Source organism: Myxine glutinosa, chromosome 10 (genome assembly GCF_964187855.1).
Source record: "Myxine glutinosa chromosome 10, kmMyxGlut1.1, whole genome shotgun sequence".
NCBI lineage: Eukaryota > Metazoa > Chordata > Myxini > Myxiniformes > Myxinidae > Myxine > Myxine glutinosa.
The window spans coordinates 123,549,315-123,566,938 of record NC_136270.1 but is presented as its reverse complement, the minus strand read 5'-3'; the positions used below and the strand labels follow the sequence as shown (position 1 = coordinate 123,566,938).

The following is a 17,624-nucleotide window of genomic DNA, read 5'->3' as shown; positions in this document are numbered from 1 at the left end:
AGCGAGGCCCTGGAGAGAAAGTACGTGCATGTGAATATTAAATTAAATAATAGCAAGGCCCTGGAGAGAAAGTACGTACATGTGAATATTAAATTAAATAATAGCGAGGCCCTGGAGAGAAAGTACGTACATGTGAATATTAAATTAAATAATAGCGAGGCCATGTGGGAGACAAAGTAAGTACATGTGAATATTTAATTAAATCATAGCGAGGACCCAGAGAGAAAGTACGTACATGTGAATATTAAATTAAATAATAGCGAGGCCCTGGAGAGAAAGTACGTACATGTGAATATTAAATTAAATAATAGCGAGGCCCTGGAGAGAAAGTACGTACATGTGAATATTAAATTAAATAATAGCGAGGCCATGTGGGAGACAAAGTAAGTACATGTGAATATTTAATTAAATCATAGCGAGGACCCAGAGAGAATGTACGTACATGTGAATATTAAATGAAATAATAGTGACGCCCCAGGGGAGAGACAGTCTGTACATGTGAATGTTAAATTAAATAATAGCGAGGCGACGGGGGAGAGAAAGAACGTACATGCAAATATTAAATTAAATAATAGCGAGGCCCCGGGTGAGAGAAAGTAAGTACATGTGAATATTAAATTAAATAATAGCGAGGCCCCGGAGAGAAATAACAAAGTAAATACATGTGAATGTTAAATTAAATAATAGCGAGGCCCCGGGGGAGAGAAAGTACGTACATGTGAATCTACCATGTGAATCTACCATATTCCTCTCTTGGATTAAATCATACCTCTCTGACAGACGTCAGTTCATCTCCATCAATAACTGCAAATCCCCCACTGCTCCCCTCCCCCAAGGTGTCCCCCAAGGTTCAGTTCTTGGCCCCCTCCTCTTCATCCTGTACCTGTCCCCCCTCGGTCACTTAATCCGCCGTCATGGTCTCCAATTCCACTGCTTCGCCGATGACATCCAGCTTTTCATCTCCACCAAGTCCATCTCCACCGCCACCCACTCTATCCTGACAAACTGCATCACTGAAATAAAATCCTGGCTTCAAATCAACTTCCTCAAACTTAACTGTGATAAATCTGAAATAATCATCATTGGCCCAAAAACGCTCACCAAGTCCACCCATAACTTTGCCCTCAACATCGACGGTATCCCAGTATCCACCTCCCCTCACATCCGGAATCTTGGCATCATCTTTGACCAAACCCTCTCCTTCGACAAATACACTAAACAGATCACAAAGACAGCCTTCTTTCACCTGAAAAACATCGCCCGTCTCCGTCCATCCCTCTCCTCCACGGCTGCAGAAAACCTCATCCACGCCTTCATCACCTCCCGTCTGGACTACTGCAACAGCCTCCTCTATGGTTCACCCTCAAAAATCACCAATAAACTCCAATACATTCAGAACTCCGCTGCCCGTCTACTCACTCATTCCCGGACCCGTGACCACATCACCCCCGTCCTTTACAAGCTTCACTGGCTTCCCATCCCCCAGAGAATCCAGGACAAAATCCTCCTCTTGACCTACAAAGCCCTCCATAACCTGGCCCCATCCTACCTGGCTGACCTCCTCTCCAGACACACTCCCACCCGCAACCTCCGCTCTGCTGGTACCAACCTCCTGACCCCCTCCATCCGGACCAAATTCAGATCCTGGGGGGACAGGGCCTTCTCCATCGCTGCTCCCACCCTCTGGAACTCACTACCTCACACCATCAGAGACTCCTCCTCACTCACCACATTCAAAACATCACTAAAGACCCACCTGTTCAACATTGCATTCAACATTTAACCCACAGCATTTAACCCCTGACTATCTCTTCTCCTTCTCCTTCCTTTTGCTTTGATTATTTACCTATTGATTTTTGTCTTTTTGCACTTGTTTTTTGTACTCTGTCAAAGCACCTTTGGGCTTCTTGAAAAGCGCTATATAAAATAAATGTATTATTATTATTATTATTATTATTATTATAAAACACAATGTGTGTGTGTTTGTCTGTCCCCCTTCATAAGGCTAGGTTTTAAAGGCTTTGAGTTGTGCTTTAGGAGGGATTTGAGTGAGGGGGTTTAAGGGGCAATCTTAGCGGATTTAAGGGGGGGACACAAATCTGTGTGTCCACCGGTTAAAAGACCTAAAAGACTCTGAGGACCCAAAAGACCCCAAGGACCCAGAAGTCCCAAAAGACCCAATGGAACCCAAACACTCAAAATACCCAAAGACCCAAAATACCCTGTAGACCGTTAAAGACACAAAAGATAATGAAGATCTAGAAGACCTCAAAGACCCAAAGGACCCCAAAGACCCAAAAGACTGAAAAGACCCTGAAGACCCAATGGACCCCAAATACTCAAAATAAGATGAAGACCCAAAATACCACGAGGATCCAAAAGACCCAAACAACCCCCAGGACCCGAATGACAAAAAGGACACAAAAGACCCCAAGGACTCAGAAGAACCCCAAGTACTCTGAAGATCCAAAATACCCCGAAGACCCAAAAGACCGAAAAGATCCTATGGACCCCAAACACCCAAAAAGACCCCAAAGACCCAAAAGACCTAAGATCAAAAAGACCTGAAGGAACAAGAAGACCCCATATACCCCAAAGTCCCAAAATACCATATTGACTGTTAAAGACACAAAAGACCATGAAGACCTAGAAGACCCCAAGGACCCAGAAGACCCCAAGTATTCTGAAGATCCAAAATACCCCAAAGACCCAAAATACCAAAAAGACCCAATAAACCCCAAACACCCAAAATACCCAAAATACCCCAAAGACCCAAAATACACCAAAGACCCAAAATACACCAAAGACCCAAAAGACTGAAAAGACCCTGATGACCCAAATGGACCCCAAAGACCCAAAATTTTTGTAAGACCCAAAATACCCTTATACCCAAAAGACCTCAAGGACCCAGAAGACCCAATAGACCCCAAACACCCAAAATAACTGAAGACCCAAAATACCCTGTAGACTGTTAAAGACACAAAAGACCCCAAAGACCCCAAAAGACCCCGAAGACCCAAAAATACCCTGAAGACCCAGAAGACCCAAAACACCCTGAAGACCCAAGACACCCTGAAGACCCCCAAAGACCATTTAGACCTAAAATACACTTAAATACCCCAAATAACCAAAATACCCCAAAGACTCTTAAAGACTCAGAGGAAACAAAAGACCCTTAAGACCCAAATTCCCCCGAAGGCACCGAAGGCCCAGAAGACCCCGGAGACCCAAAACACCCAAAAGACGCCAAATACCCTTAAAGGCCTAAAGGATACAAAAGATCCTGAAGACCCAAATGGCCCTGAAGACCCAAACACCATGAAGACCCAAAATACCCAAAAGACACCAAAATGGTCAAAGATGCCTATCCCTCTGAAACGACACGTGGTAAGGCGCGTGGAGCGCATCCTCTTTGGTGGACCCCACAGCCCTCATGACCCTGACACGTGAATATTAAATTAAATGACAGCAAGGCCCCGGGGGAGAGAAAGTACGTACATGTGAATATTAAATTAAATAATAGCGAGGCCCCAGGGGAGATAAAGTACACGTACATGTGAATATTAAATTAAATAATAGCGAGGCCCCGGGGGAGATAAAGTACACGTACATGTGAATATTAAATTAAATAATAGCGAGGCCCCGGGGGAGATAAAGTACGTACATGTGAATATTAAATTAAATAATAGTGAGGCCCCAGGGGAGATAAAGTACACGTACATGTGAATATTAAATTAAATAATAGCGAGGCCCCAGGGGAGATAAAGTACACGTACATGTGAATATTAAATTAAATAATAGCGAGGCCCCGGGGGAGATAAAGTACACGTACATGTGAATATTAAATTAAATAATAGCGAGGCCCCGGGGGAGATAAAGTACGTACATGTGAATATTAAATTAAATAATAGTGAGGCCCCGGGGGAGAGAAAGTACGTACATGTGAATATTGAATTAAATAATAGCGAGGCCCCGGGGGAGATAAAGTACGTACATGTGAATATTAAATTAAATAATAGTGAGGCCCCGGGGGAGAGAAAGTATGTACATGTGAATATTGAATTAAATAATAGCGAGGCCCCGGGGGAGAGAAAGTACGTACATGTGAATATTAAATTAAATAATAGTGAGGCCCCGGGGGAGAGAAAGTATGTACATGTGAATATTGAATTAAATAATAGCGAGGCCCCGGGGGAGATAAAGTACGTACATGTGAATATTAAATTAAATAATAGTGAGGCCCCGGGGGAGATAAAGTACGTACATGTGAATATTGAATTAAATAATAGCGAGGCCCCGGGGGAGAGAAAGTACGTACATGTGAATATTGAATTAAATAATAGCGAGGCGACGGGGAAAGTCACGCGCTCTTGCTTTGTACGCCTTAACGGGAAGAAGAAGAAGCACCATCGTGTAAGATCTTGTGGACACGCTTTCTATGAAATCGTCTCTGTAAGCCGATCCGGTCCATACGTCATGATCACGCTGGACCAGGAGAGACACGATCGGTAAATTTGTTCCGTCATCGTGATGCTGATGACGCGATGACGCAGAGCGCGGGGACCTGGTCCTATGAGCATGAGATTAACATTGAATGGATGGTGGGAATCGGACAAAGTATGGATGTACGAGCAAAGTGACACAAGGACAAGTACCTTTGGTCTCCGACACGACGGACATCGTCCGCTTCTGCGTCGTCCTTGAGCCGGTAATGTTGAGAGAACGAGGAAGTGCAAGGAAAAGGAGGGAGATGGGAGACGTGGGCGGAGCTTATTAAGGGGGCGGGGCGAGGTTGCGAAAGGATCGATTCCATTTTGCGGGAACCTTATTATTTCTTTTAAACCTCCCCCTATATCAGAGTCCAGGGGTCGACAACCTAATTAACAACAGACTTTTTTTTTTAAATTCGGTCAAAAACCCAAAATCTTAAAAGCCACAACAATAACCCCGATTTCAAAAATCCAGGATCACTGCTCACCTGCGCTCATTCATTCCTCTTTTCTCCCGCCTCTGGAACAAACTCCCTCAGTCTCTTCAATCCTTCTCATCCCTCCAGGTCTTTAAAACAGCTGTTCACCACCATCTCAGATCGTCCCATTCTCCAAATCCCTAATCATGATCTTTTGTCCCCTCGTTAACCCGAGACATGTTATGCCCCCGACCCTGATATGTGAGCCCCCAAGACCACCTACTCCCAAATTTACATTCACCCCCCGAGTTTCCTTCTGTATCCATCTTGTGCACCCCATACATCCTCCCCTACCCCTCTTTCCTCCCCACATCCCTTATTTGTCCAAGCCTCCTTCTACTTTGTCCATCAACCCCCGTCTCTGCTGTTCCTTTTCTTCTGGTCCATCGTGATCTGCTCAGTGATCTCGCTCCTCCATGAGCCTTGCCTTTATATCAAAAAATAAAAACACAGACACACTCATTACCTCCGCCACTGAAGGTGCGCCCAGGTTCTTTTTTCACCTGTGTTTATCTGTGAGCAGGATATCTCAAAACGTTGTGGGCGGATTCGGACGAAACTTGATGGACAGGTTTGGTGTGAGACAAGGACGAATTGATTCGATTTTGCTGAAGATCCGGATACGATGATTTTTAAAGTCATTCTTCATTATAGACGTGGCCAAAAACGACATATAACATGATTTGTGAGAAACTTGTGGATGGATTATAACAAATCTTGGTGGTTGAGTTGGTTTGGTGACAAGAACAAGTAATTCGATTTTGGTTCAGGTCCGAATCCAGATCAGACCTGTCGGTGGATACAAAACGGAACCTGTTCAATCTGGTGGAGGTATACTCTCTACCGAGTGTTCTAGTTTGTGATGCAATACATGTTTATACACACACACACACACACACACACACACACACAACACAACACAACACATACATAGCACATACATACACAACACAACACACACACACACACACACACACACACACACACACACACACACACACACACACACACACACACACACACACACACACACACACATAAATACACACACGCACACACACACACACACACGTAATTTAGACGCAGGAGGAGACACTTTGGCCCATCATTCCAGCGCTACATCAACACCAGCCCAAATTATATAAAACAAAAAATGAAAAATGTTTTTTATTTGAAAAATTGGGTTTACTACTTTGTAGAAGCGCCTTTGGCAGCGATTACAGCTTTGAGTCTTCTTGGGTATGTCTGTACCAGCTTTTCACATCTGGATATGGGGAGTTTCTCCCATTCTTCCTTGCAGATTTGCTCAAGCTCTGTCAAGTTGGATGGGGAGTGTCGGTGAAGAGCAATCTTCAAGCCTTTCCACAGATTCTCAATGGGATTCAAGTCTGGGCTCTGGCTAGGCCACTCAAGGACTTTTACGTTCTGGCTGGGCCACTCAAGGACTTTCACGTTCTGGTTGGGCCACTCAAGGACTTTCACGTTCTGGCTGGGCCACTCAAGGACTTCCACGTTCTGGCTGGGCCACTCAAGGACTTTCACGTTCTGGCTGGGCCACTCAAGGACTTTCACGTTCTGGTTGGGCCACTCAAGGACTTTCACGTTCTGGCTGGGCCACTCAAGGACTTCCACGTTCTGGCTGGGCCACTCAAGGACTTTCACGTTCTGGCTGGGCCACTCAAGGACTTTCACGTTCTGGCTGGGCCACTCAAGGACTTTCACATTCTGGCTGGGCCACTCAAGGACTTTCACGTTCTGGCTGGGCCACTCAAGGACTTTCACGTTCTGGCTGGGCCACTCAAGGACTTTCACGTTCTGGCTGGGCCACTCAAGGACTTTCACGTTCTGGCTGGGCCACTCAAGGACTTTCACGTTCTGACTGGGCCACTCAAGGACTCTCACGTTCTTGTCTGAAGCCATTCCAGTGTTGCTTTGGCTGTATGTTTGGGGTCATTGTCTTGTTGGAACGTAAATCTTCGCCGCAGTCTAAGGTCTTTTGCTCTCTGAGGCAAGTTATCCTCAAGGATTTTCCTGTATTTGGCTCCATTCATTGTTCCTTCTGTCTTTACAAGTCTCCCAGTGCCTGCTGCTGAAAAGCATCCCCATAGCTTGATGCTGCCACCACCATTCTTCACGGTAGGGATGGTGTTGGATGGGTGATGAGCTGTGCTCAATTTCCACCAGATGTCGCACCTGAGATGGTGGTGAACAGCTGACTTGAAGACCTTGCGGGAAGAATGAGATTGAAGAGCATGTGGAAGTTGTTCCACAGGCAGAATTAAAGAGGAACAAATGAGAGGAGTGATCTGGATTGAGGTAGTTTCACCAGATGGTGGTTGATGGTAGACTGTGTGAGCCCTACAGAAACCTGGGGGTGAGGGGACAAGGCACGGAAAGAGCAGAGGGTGCAAGACCAGAAAGGAGGCGGTAGAACACAGAGAGACCACCGACCTGTCTATGATGGCGTAGTGATAGACGCATAGACGGAGCTACATCACTGGAGATTCCAATAATCTTGAAGGCCTTGGTTTCCATGGCGTCAAATTGAGCAAGATTTGAGGCAGGGGAGCCAGCCAAGAGGGGAGAGCAGTACGCCATTAAACTGCGGATGAAAGCTTTGTTCATGCATAGGAGTTCAACAGGTGCGCAGGAAGGATTTATACGACGGAGGACGCCCAGTCAGCACTTGCCCGTTGGAGTCCAACTTTGAAATTGCCACTCTTTTCTTCAAATGCTGAAAATTATGTTTCAAAGATTATTTGAATCACAGATTCTAGAAATGGCAGGTCAGCAGTGCCAGGCGATCAGAACCGAATCAAGGTATCGGTTTGCAACCAATGTGATTGACGACAACACAAACAGGTGGTTTGACAGGTATTTTCACACCGATATTTGTCACTGGCCAACAACACCATCCACTTGAGACCTTTACTGGTCAGTGGGTATTATTAAGGACCTCGGGCCACCGAATTTTTTTGTATACTCAGTATCGGCTCTTATGAGAGCTAACACATACAATATATAATAAATGGAGTGGGAGACAAGAGGGGAGAGAGAGAGAGAGAGAGAGAGAGAGAAGTACAAAAACAGTAGTGAAGAGGGATATTGGGAGATCAGTCGAAGGGAGAGCGCTGGGGTGGGGGTACACGGGACAAACAAGATGGATACTACAAGGACTTTCAAGAAAGAGAACAGGGAATTTGAAGGATGTAGATTTGTGGGTGGATTAACGGGGGTAGAAAAGATCAAGGTTTTGGATGGGGGAAGATAAGAGATGGTGGTGAACAGCTGTTTTGAACACCTGGAGGGATGAGTGGGATTGAAGAGAGTGAGGGAGTTTGTTCCGGAGGCGGGAGAAAAGAGGAATGAAGGAGTGAAGGTGAGCAGAGAGTTTTGATTTCGGCAGTTTAACCATAAGAGGGTTGCAGGCAGATCTTGTGCGACCTGTAGGAATATTTGGGGGACAGAGCCCAGAGAGAGCTGGAGGAGCAAGGCCGGAGAGGAGTCGGTAAAAGACAGAAAGACCACCAACCTGCCTGCGGTGAGTGAGTGAAAGGCCCTCGGAGTTAGCTTCATCGCAGGAGATTCCAATGATTCTGAAAGCTTTGGTTTCTACAGCGCGAAGCTGAGCTAGGTGTGAGGCAGGAGCACCGGCCCAGAGGGGAGAGCAGTATTCCATTGAGCTGCGGATGAAAGCCTTGTATGTGGTGAGGAGCTCAGGTGTGCCGAGGAAGGACTTCGCACGGCAGAGGATGCCCAGTCGGCGACTGGCTTTGGAGGTGAGGAGGCTGCTGCCTGCCGATCTGAGGGGTGAGAGATGGAGCGGCAGAGAATGGAGTCTTCAGCAAAAAAGATAAAGAGGTTTTACCAGAGTCGGAGAGATCATGGATGAAGATTAGAAAAAGCACAGGGCCCTGAACACTGCCTTGGGGAACTCCAGTCTGGACAGGAAGAGGAGATGAGAGAATTCCATTTGGAGTCACTTGTTGACTACGAGAGGAAGGTTATCGCCGGTATCCTCAACCAATTACAAAACTCCAGCTCCAAACCTACAGGGGGCACCACATAAGTGGCACAACCGCCGCACCAGGAAATGTTGCTGCCCACAGTCACGTGCTGCATATGAACGAAATTAAGAAGAAGAAGAATCCTGTGCATCAATTGGGCTGTCCTGTTCCCAATCGAAACACTCAAACGTTTAGTGACGATCTTAAACATGCCTCGATTATGGCATTCCAGAAACTTCTCACAGAGATCTAGAGGATTTGCCAGAAAGAAGTTTAATTGAAAATAAAAAGGAAGAACTTGAAGGAGCAGAAATCGTGCCACAGGTTGATGTTTATGGGTTTGTGAGCAATCGCAAGTTAAGCTTTGCAGATTCTTTATTTATTCCAATACCAGTTTGCATGTTGATACTTGCTTGTTTTGTTTGTTTTTCAGAAGAAAGACCTCAAAACTTCATGAGCCTTGAACACGCCCAGGATGCAATCAGGTGTCCATTACCAGGACTGAAGCAAGCACACCCCGAGTGTCAGAGTGTTCCAGCTCGGATTGCGAGTGGTTGGAGTAAACAAGCGTTTTCACAGGTGAAACAGGACTCGTGTGACGATGCCGACGATAGAAAGCAGCACTCTGTTTGCAAATGACAAACCGTTTTCTCTTTCGAAGATCGAGGCGCAAGGTAATGGAGGGCATTATCTGATGGTAGGATATCAACTCTTGGACACAAAAATCACTAGAACGCCACTCAGTGGAGAGCATACCTCCACCTGGGCAACAGTTTACGTTTTGTATCCTCGAGTAGACCAGAAAATCATAACACAGAATCACATTTAATCAAAATCATCCGTCCACAACTTTTTCAGATATCCTGCTTTGTATCGTTTTTGGCCCTATCTCCCAATGGCGAAGAATCACTTCATAAAATTCTACTAGCCGGATCCGGATTGTCACCAAAATCGAATCTATTTGTCCTTGACAGACACCCGACCTGTCCACTAGGTTTCGTCCAAATCCGTCCGTAACATTTTGAGATATCCTGCTATATGTTGGTTTTGGTCCAATCTCCCGATGGTGAAGAATCACTGAAAAATTAAATAATTCTCATATCCGAATCCATGTTCAGATCTACACTAAAATTGAATCGATTCATCCTTGTCAGACACCCAAACGGTCCACCAAGTTTCGTCCAAATCCATCCATAACTTTTTCAGATATCCTGCTTTGTATCGTTTTTGGCCCTATCTCCGAATAGTGAAGAAACACTTAAAAATTCAACCAGCCGGATCCGAATCCGGATCTTCACCAAAATCTAATCATTTCTTCCTTGTCACATACACTACCTCTCTGCCAAATTTCGTCCGAATCCCTCCAAAACGTTTTGGGATATTTTGTTCACAAACAAACAAACAGACAGACAAACAGACAGGGGTGAAAACATAACCTCCCATCCACCTTTGGTGGCGGAGGTAAAGAGAATGAACGAACGAACAGAGAAAAAATAAAGGGGGGATAGAGAAGGAAATGAAACACTGCTACCTACCTGCAAGTAGTTGGGGTTTCACTAGGAAGGGTTAATGGGGGTAATAATGAATATGATTAGGGATGGGGGATGACATTAGATGGTGCATCTCCTTGAATCCTTGGAGGGAATAGCGAGACAGAATGCCCTCGTGAAGGCCTCCTGAAGGTGGTTCCACAAACGGGAGAAGCAAGGAACAAAGGTTAGAATCCCACTCCTGACACCAGAATTATGGTCACAGGAATCTAACCGCCAGGTGGAAGGGCCACAACTTTGGTCATAGATCCGCGTCGATAGATTACTCATCTTGTCTTACTTAGTATTAACACACACACACACACACACACACACACACACACACACACACACACACACACACACACACACACACACACACACACACACACACACACACACACACACACACACACACACACACACAATCCTGACAACAACAAAAAACCTCCCCCTCCCCCTCCAAACTCTGTTCCATCTTTGCTCCCCCTCTCCCCAACCCTGAGGACCCACCCTTCCCCTCCCAACCAAAAGGAATCAATCCCCTCCCTACACTCAAGCCTTCACCCCCCCCCCCCCCTCCATGTCCCATGGAAAGTCCTCAATCATCTCACCCTCTTCCAAAACTGTCCCATCTTTACTCTCACCCTCCTTTTGTAGTTCTCCTTATGTTCCCTTTATATGAAATGAGGTCCAATGGTACCAAGCTCCTGCCCTCCCATGACCACGATACTCCTCCACTCCCCTCTGTCCTCAGCCAACACTCTCCACTCTCCAACCACTCCCACCTGACTGAAACCCCTCTTTACACAATCCTCCCATCTCAACTGCAGTCCACATCTTTTCCTCCTACCTTGTTCTCTCGACCTATCCCCTCTCTTTTCTATTCTCTCTTCCTCCATCTGCACCAAGTGTCCAGTCCATCTCAACCGGTATTTCACCAATTTCCCCATCAAACTCATCTGCACACCAATGTCCTCCCTCAGTTCATCCATTCTCCTTCTATCCACCCTCTTCAATCCCGCAATCCTCCTGACCCAGTTGTTCTCACAAACATGCAGCCTCTGTTGATGTCACTCAGTCAGTGCCACCGACTCCAGACTGTGAAGGTAGGCCGACGTTACGCACGACATCAGAAACTTTCCTTTCAATCTCCTTGAAATCTTTCTGTTTGCTATTACACCCTCCACCCTCCTCCATGCATTCACACCTACCTGAATCCTCATCCGCACCTCTGCCTCTGACTTATCATCCCAGGTCACTGTTCCACTTCAGATATTCAAACCTATTTCCTTGTCTGATCTCCTTCCCCTCTAACCTGATATTCATTTATTTTCTCAGCTTCCCAACCTACATCACATCTGTCCAGCTTACCAGCTCCATCACCATGATAAACAGAAGTGGACTGAGAGAGCGTCACATTGAATTCCTCCGACATCCCAGGACCAACTAAAACTCTTCCCTTCATTCCCTTGTACATCTTTTCACCAACGTAACGTCTGCCTCTGGCACTCCCATCCATCTCGGTGTCGCCATCACAATCTCTCTCAGGACAGTGTCCTCGACCTTCTCCAAATCCACAAATCCCAATGCCATTTCACCTTGCACCTCTAACCTCTTCTCCACAAGCTTTCTCAGAGTGAACATCCCATCTGCCATTCCCTACCCTTTCTAACCCCCCGCTGCTCTTCTCCGATCTCCTTCTCCACACTCCTCCTTATCCTCCCATCCAGAACCCTCTCCAGCACCTTCATGACATGACTAAGGAGTGTAATTCCCCCGTACTACCTCGGATCTTGAACATACCCCTTCTCCTTCCATATCGGCACAATTAACCTTGTCCTCCACTCCTCCGGAATTGACCTATTTCTCATACATACATTCAACAACCTCTTTGTCCACCTGACTCCGACTTCTACCGTTGCAATTATCATCTCTGTGCATACCTCATCGATGCCTGGCACCCTTCCCATTTTGATCCTCTTCAATGCCGTCCGCATTTCTTCTTCCATGACCTCCACCAACTCAACTTTTCCCTCCACAAAACTCGGTAACTCCAGCTCACTTTTGCTTCTTTCCCGGTTCAACAGCTGTTTGAAATATCCTTCCCACAACTTCAAAACTGTGCCCCTCTCTGTCACTAGCCTTCCTTATTTATCACCCCTCCCTTCATATCCTTGCTATCTTCATTCCTGTCAAAAGCCAATTTATAGATCATCTTCCTCCCACCATCCTCCCCCAACATTTTTTTTTTTTTTTTTTTTTTTTTTTTGTATACAAGATCGAGGCTCGTGAAAGAGCGAACATTTATCACACAGAAAGACAAACAGACACATAAAACAAATAACATCGGGAGCGGTAGACAAGATGGGGAGAGAGGGGGAAGGACACAAACACAACATTTGAGAGCAGGGACCGAGAGACATGGAGACATCGAGAGATCTGTGGGAGGGAGAGGGCTTTGGGGGGGGACAGGTTGAACAGCTCCTCTTCCATATCATTCCTCACATTACCCACAGCTCTCCCTGCTACTTTTTTTCTTCTGCCCATACAGGTGCAGCAATCCCGCATCCGGCTGCCTCTCTCTATCCTCTTCCAAATCTCCCTCTTTTCACCAATTGCCTTCGCTACTTCTTCTGCCCACCATACCTGGTTTCTATCTCTCGACGATGCACCTATTCCTGACATCCTTCCACAAAAACTTCTGCAATTCCCTTAAATGCTCCTCCATGCTTCTTCCAATCCTCCCCCAAACCTCTTTCATGGGCGTTAATGTCCCCCTCAAAAAATAGCATCACCTCCATCTCAATCATTCCTGTCATCCTCTCTAGTGCATCACTGAATTCCTGCTTCTCCATCCTACACCTTCCCGTTTGTGGCCTAGAAACCGACATAACACACACCATTTGCCTCTGTATCTCCACCCATGCCATAACTATCCGTCCGTCCAACCTTTCCAATCTGACGATCTGATTGCTGATCTCTTCTGATACTGTTATTCCCACGCCACTACTCCTTCCATCCCTACCCATGTGCAACAGCTTGTATCCCCCGATCAACCTCCTCAATCTGTCCCATTTCTGTCTGGTCTCCTGCACACATCACACTTTTAACCTCCTTCTCTGCATCATCTCCATCACCTCAACTCATCTCTCCCTCCTTCCCCCCATTAATCCCATATTCAAACTACCGAGCCGAACCTCACCTCTGAACAACTGCCAGCCTGGCAGAGCAAGTACCACCTTGAACAATTTGGGACACTCAGGTCATAAATCAGCAGCGCTGCCCTGGCTGACCTGCTGGACCTACTACCCGAGGCTGTTATCATAATCCTGCGGGCGAGCTTTCCACCTCTGCTCCTGCTTTCTCAAATCCACGTTCTCACTTAGAGACTTTTCCCAGATTGTTTTTCATAGTTTTGTTTAACTATTATTTAAATATGTTTAAACCGCAGCCGTGATGCTGACACGCCCACCCCCCCCCCCCCCTCAGAATTTCCATGTTTTAAACGTTTCCCAGTGTGTACCCTGGATTAGAATAGGTACACCGTATCCCTGCGTGTCGTAAGAGACGACTAAGAGGGTTGGCGTCAGGAAGGCCATCTGGCCATAAAAACATTGCCTCAAAAAGAGAACCATGACAATTACAACTACATATGGGCAGGGTACAGCCCGAAGTGGAGATCGGTTTCTGAGGTTTGGGACATGGAATGTAGGGACAATGACAGGAAGATCAGGAGAAGTGGTGGAAGTATTGGTCAGAAGAAGAGTGGACATATGTTGTGTGCAGGAGACGAGATGGAAGGGAAGTGGTGTGAGAATGGTGAAGGGTAGGCAGGGAGAGAAATACAAGTTTATGTGTCAAGGGTGCCTGGAGGGCGTGAATGGTGTTGGTGTCCTGTTTTCTGAGGAGTTTGTAGACAGTGTGGTGAGTATGACTAGAGTGAGTGATAGGTTGATGATGGTGAAAATGATGATTGGAAAGCTCTTGGTGAACGTCATCTCGGGATATGCTCCGCAGGTTGGTCGAAGCGATGATGAGAAGGACAAGTTCTGGTGTGCGATAGAGAAGCTGATGGAAAACGTGAAAGATGAGGAAGTTGTTGTGGTAGGAGGAGACCTAAATGGACATGTGGGAAGGAGTATGGATGGTTTTGACGGAGTTCATGGGGGTTACGGGTATATGGTGTGAGAAATGGAGAAGGTGAAAGGATTTTGGAGTTTGCTGATGGAGCTGATTTGTTGATTTGTAATACTCAGTTCCAGAAAGAGGATAATAAGCTTGTTACATACACGTCAGGTGGGTCGACGACAACCGTTGACTACCTGATGGTGCGTAGGCGAGATAGGGGGCACCTCCGGGACACAAAGGTGATCCCGGGGGGAGGAGGCTGTTTCACAGCACCACTTGGTTGTCTGCGACATAAGGGTGAAAGGTGCGAGGAGAGCTCGGCGGGTGAAGTACCAACCGAGAATGAAGGTGTGGAGGTTGAAAGAGGTGACAGTAAGGGAGGCATTAAAAGAGAGGCTGAGTAGGGTCGGGGATGATGTGGTTGAGCTTGAAAGTGGTTGGATGTCAATGAAAGCTAGTCTGTTGGGAGCCGGTGGTGAGGTATGTGGATGGACAAAAGGACCACCGAGGCACTCGGAAACATGGTGGTGGAATGATGAAGTTGGAAAGAGGATTGACGAGAAGAGGAAGAAGTTCAAGGAGTGGCAGAAGGCGAAGGGTACGGGAGCAGAAACAGCAGAGCATGAAAGTTATAAGGCAGCCAGGAAGGCTGCAAAGAAAGAGGTAGCAAAGACGCAGGAGGCATGTCGGAAAATGTTCGGAGAACGCTTGGATTCGGAAGAGGGTCAGAAAGCAGTATTCAGGATTGCAAAGCAGATAGCGAAAGAGAGGTGTGATGTGATTGGGGTGAGTTGCTTGAAGGATGAAGTGGGACAAATCGTTGTCGACCCAGATGGAATTAAAGGAAGATGGAAAAGATATATGGAAATGCTGTTAAATACAGAGAATGAATGGGATGGCAACATAGAGAGTAACCCAGTTTTAGGACCGGCAGAGAAGATAACTGAGAAGGAAGTTGAGGAAGTGATAAAAGCAATGAAGGGTAGAAAAGCGGGAGGGCTGATGGGAGTTGTGGGAGATATGTTGAAGGCAGCAGGAAGTTGGGGTGTGAAGAGAATGACAGAGATCTGTAATCTGGTGGTGAAAGAAGGCTGCATTCCAGTGGATTGGGAACTGAGTACCCTCATCCCTCTATACAAGGGGAAAGGTGACCCTCTGGAGTGTGGCTCGTACCGAGCGATAAAGTTATTGGAGCATGGAATGAAGGTATTGGAAAGGGTGTTGGAGAGGAGGATAAGGAAGAAAGTGAAGATCGACGAAATGCAGTTTGGATTTATGCCAGGAAGAGGAACGACAGACGCGCTTTTCATTGTGAGGCAGTTGCAGGAGAAGTACATGGAGAGGAGGAAGAAGTTGTTTCTTGGGTTTGTTGATCTGGAGAAAGCATTCGATAGGGTTCCATGCAAAGTATTGACATGGGCATTGAGGAAGTTAGGAGTGGGGGAATGGTTGATCAGAGTAGTGATGGCAATGTACAAAAGAGCGCGCACAGCTGTAAGGACGAAGGACGGGAACAGTGGTGAGTTTGAGGTGAAGGTGGGAGTGCATCAGGGGTCGGTACTAAGTCCACTACTATTTGTAGCTGTGATGGAGGTGCTGGCTCAGAACGTAAAGGAGGGTTTACCGTGGGAGTTGTTGTATGCAGGTGATCTGGTGTTGATTGCGGAAAGTATGGATGGACTGAAGCAAAAGATGAACAAGTGGAAGGAATGTATGGAGACAAAAGGTCTGAAGGTGAATATCGGAAAGACGAAGGTGATGGCAAGTGGTAAAGCACGTGGTGAGGTGGAAAGAACTGGGAAGTGGCCCTGTGCTGTGTGTAGGAAGGGTGTCGGAGTGAACTCCATTCAATGTACAATGTACGCTGAGTGGGTTCATTAAAAATGTAGTGGTCTGAGAGGGTCATTAACCAGTGTGGCAGCTACATTCAAATGTAAGGTGTGCACAGAGGGAGCTGCAGATGGAGGAAATGTTGAGTTGGATCTTGGAGACGGCGTGAAGTTGGAAGGTGTGAAAACATTTTGCTACCTCGGAGACATGCTGAATGGAGAAGGTGGATCAGACTCGGCAACGGTTGCTGCAGTGAGATGTGCATGGAAGAGGTTTCGGGAACTGAGTGGCGTGCTGATGAGGAGGGGAGTGTCGTTGAAGCTGAAGGGAAAGGTGTATGCTGCATGTGTGAGAAGTGTTATGATTTATGGGAGCGAGACATGGGTAATGAACGTAGAGCAGCAACGAAGGTTGGAAAGGGTGGAAATGCGAATGGTTCGATGGATGTGCGGAGTATCGTTGAGAGAGAGGAAGACAAATGATAAATTGCGAAAGATGATGGGAATAGAGCCTGTGATTGATGCTGTGAAGAGGAACAGGTTGAGATGGTTTGGTCATGTGTTGAGGAAGGATGAAAGTGACTGGTTGAGAAGAGTGATGGAAATGAATGTAGAAGGAAGTAGAGGACAGGAAAGACTTGGCTAAAAGTGGTGGAAGAAGAAATGCGGGCAAGGGGGTTAACAAGGAGAGATGCATAAAATAGGGCAAAATGGAGAAGATTGTCATGGGGACCGCAAGGCTAACCCCCGCTCTAGTAGAGAAAATGGCCTTAAAATGCATGTTGTTGTTGTTGTTGTTGTTGTTGTTGTGGGCGAGCACGCACACACATCGCTCTTTCTCCACTCGCTTCTCTTCCTCCCTCCCCACACTCAAGGCACTCAAAGTCAAAGTAAAAATCCTCCCGCTCATAAAATCAAACGGGCATTCCCACGTCAAAATAGCGGAATATTTAACGTTTTCCGCTCCCCTATCATGCTATCACTGACTTCACAGAAGTCAGGAGACATTCAAAAATTAAGTAATGTATTTTTTGCCCACGTCCTCCCCTCACCACCCCCTCCCCCCGCTTCCCCTATTTCATACCTTCATCCAGGGGTAATATTAAGTTGTTTTTTTGTTACTACGAATTATATTTGAAAAGGCAAAGGTGGTACAGCA

The 17,624-nt window shown here is 46.4% G+C and overlaps 1 protein-coding gene across 3 annotated transcripts in view; it reads right to left on the bottom strand.

Annotated features, from left to right (window-relative positions):
* LOC137433801 (Y+L amino acid transporter 2) overlaps positions 1–17,624 on the bottom strand; it is a 144,526-nt gene that overhangs the window by 117,990 nt on the left and 8,912 nt on the right. Inside the window, exon 1 of one of the 3 annotated variants that reach the window (XM_068126164.2) lies at positions 4,656–4,770. The exons of 1 other annotated variant lie outside the window; for it this stretch is intronic. In XM_068126164.2, the coding sequence (XP_067982265.2) occupies positions 4,656–4,680 (25 nt within the window). In that variant the 5' untranslated portion in view covers positions 4,681–4,770. Of the gene's footprint in view, positions 1–883; positions 1,010–4,655; positions 4,771–17,624 lie in introns of those variants that run through there. One more of the 3 variants, XM_078786047.1, reaches the window with a different exon arrangement.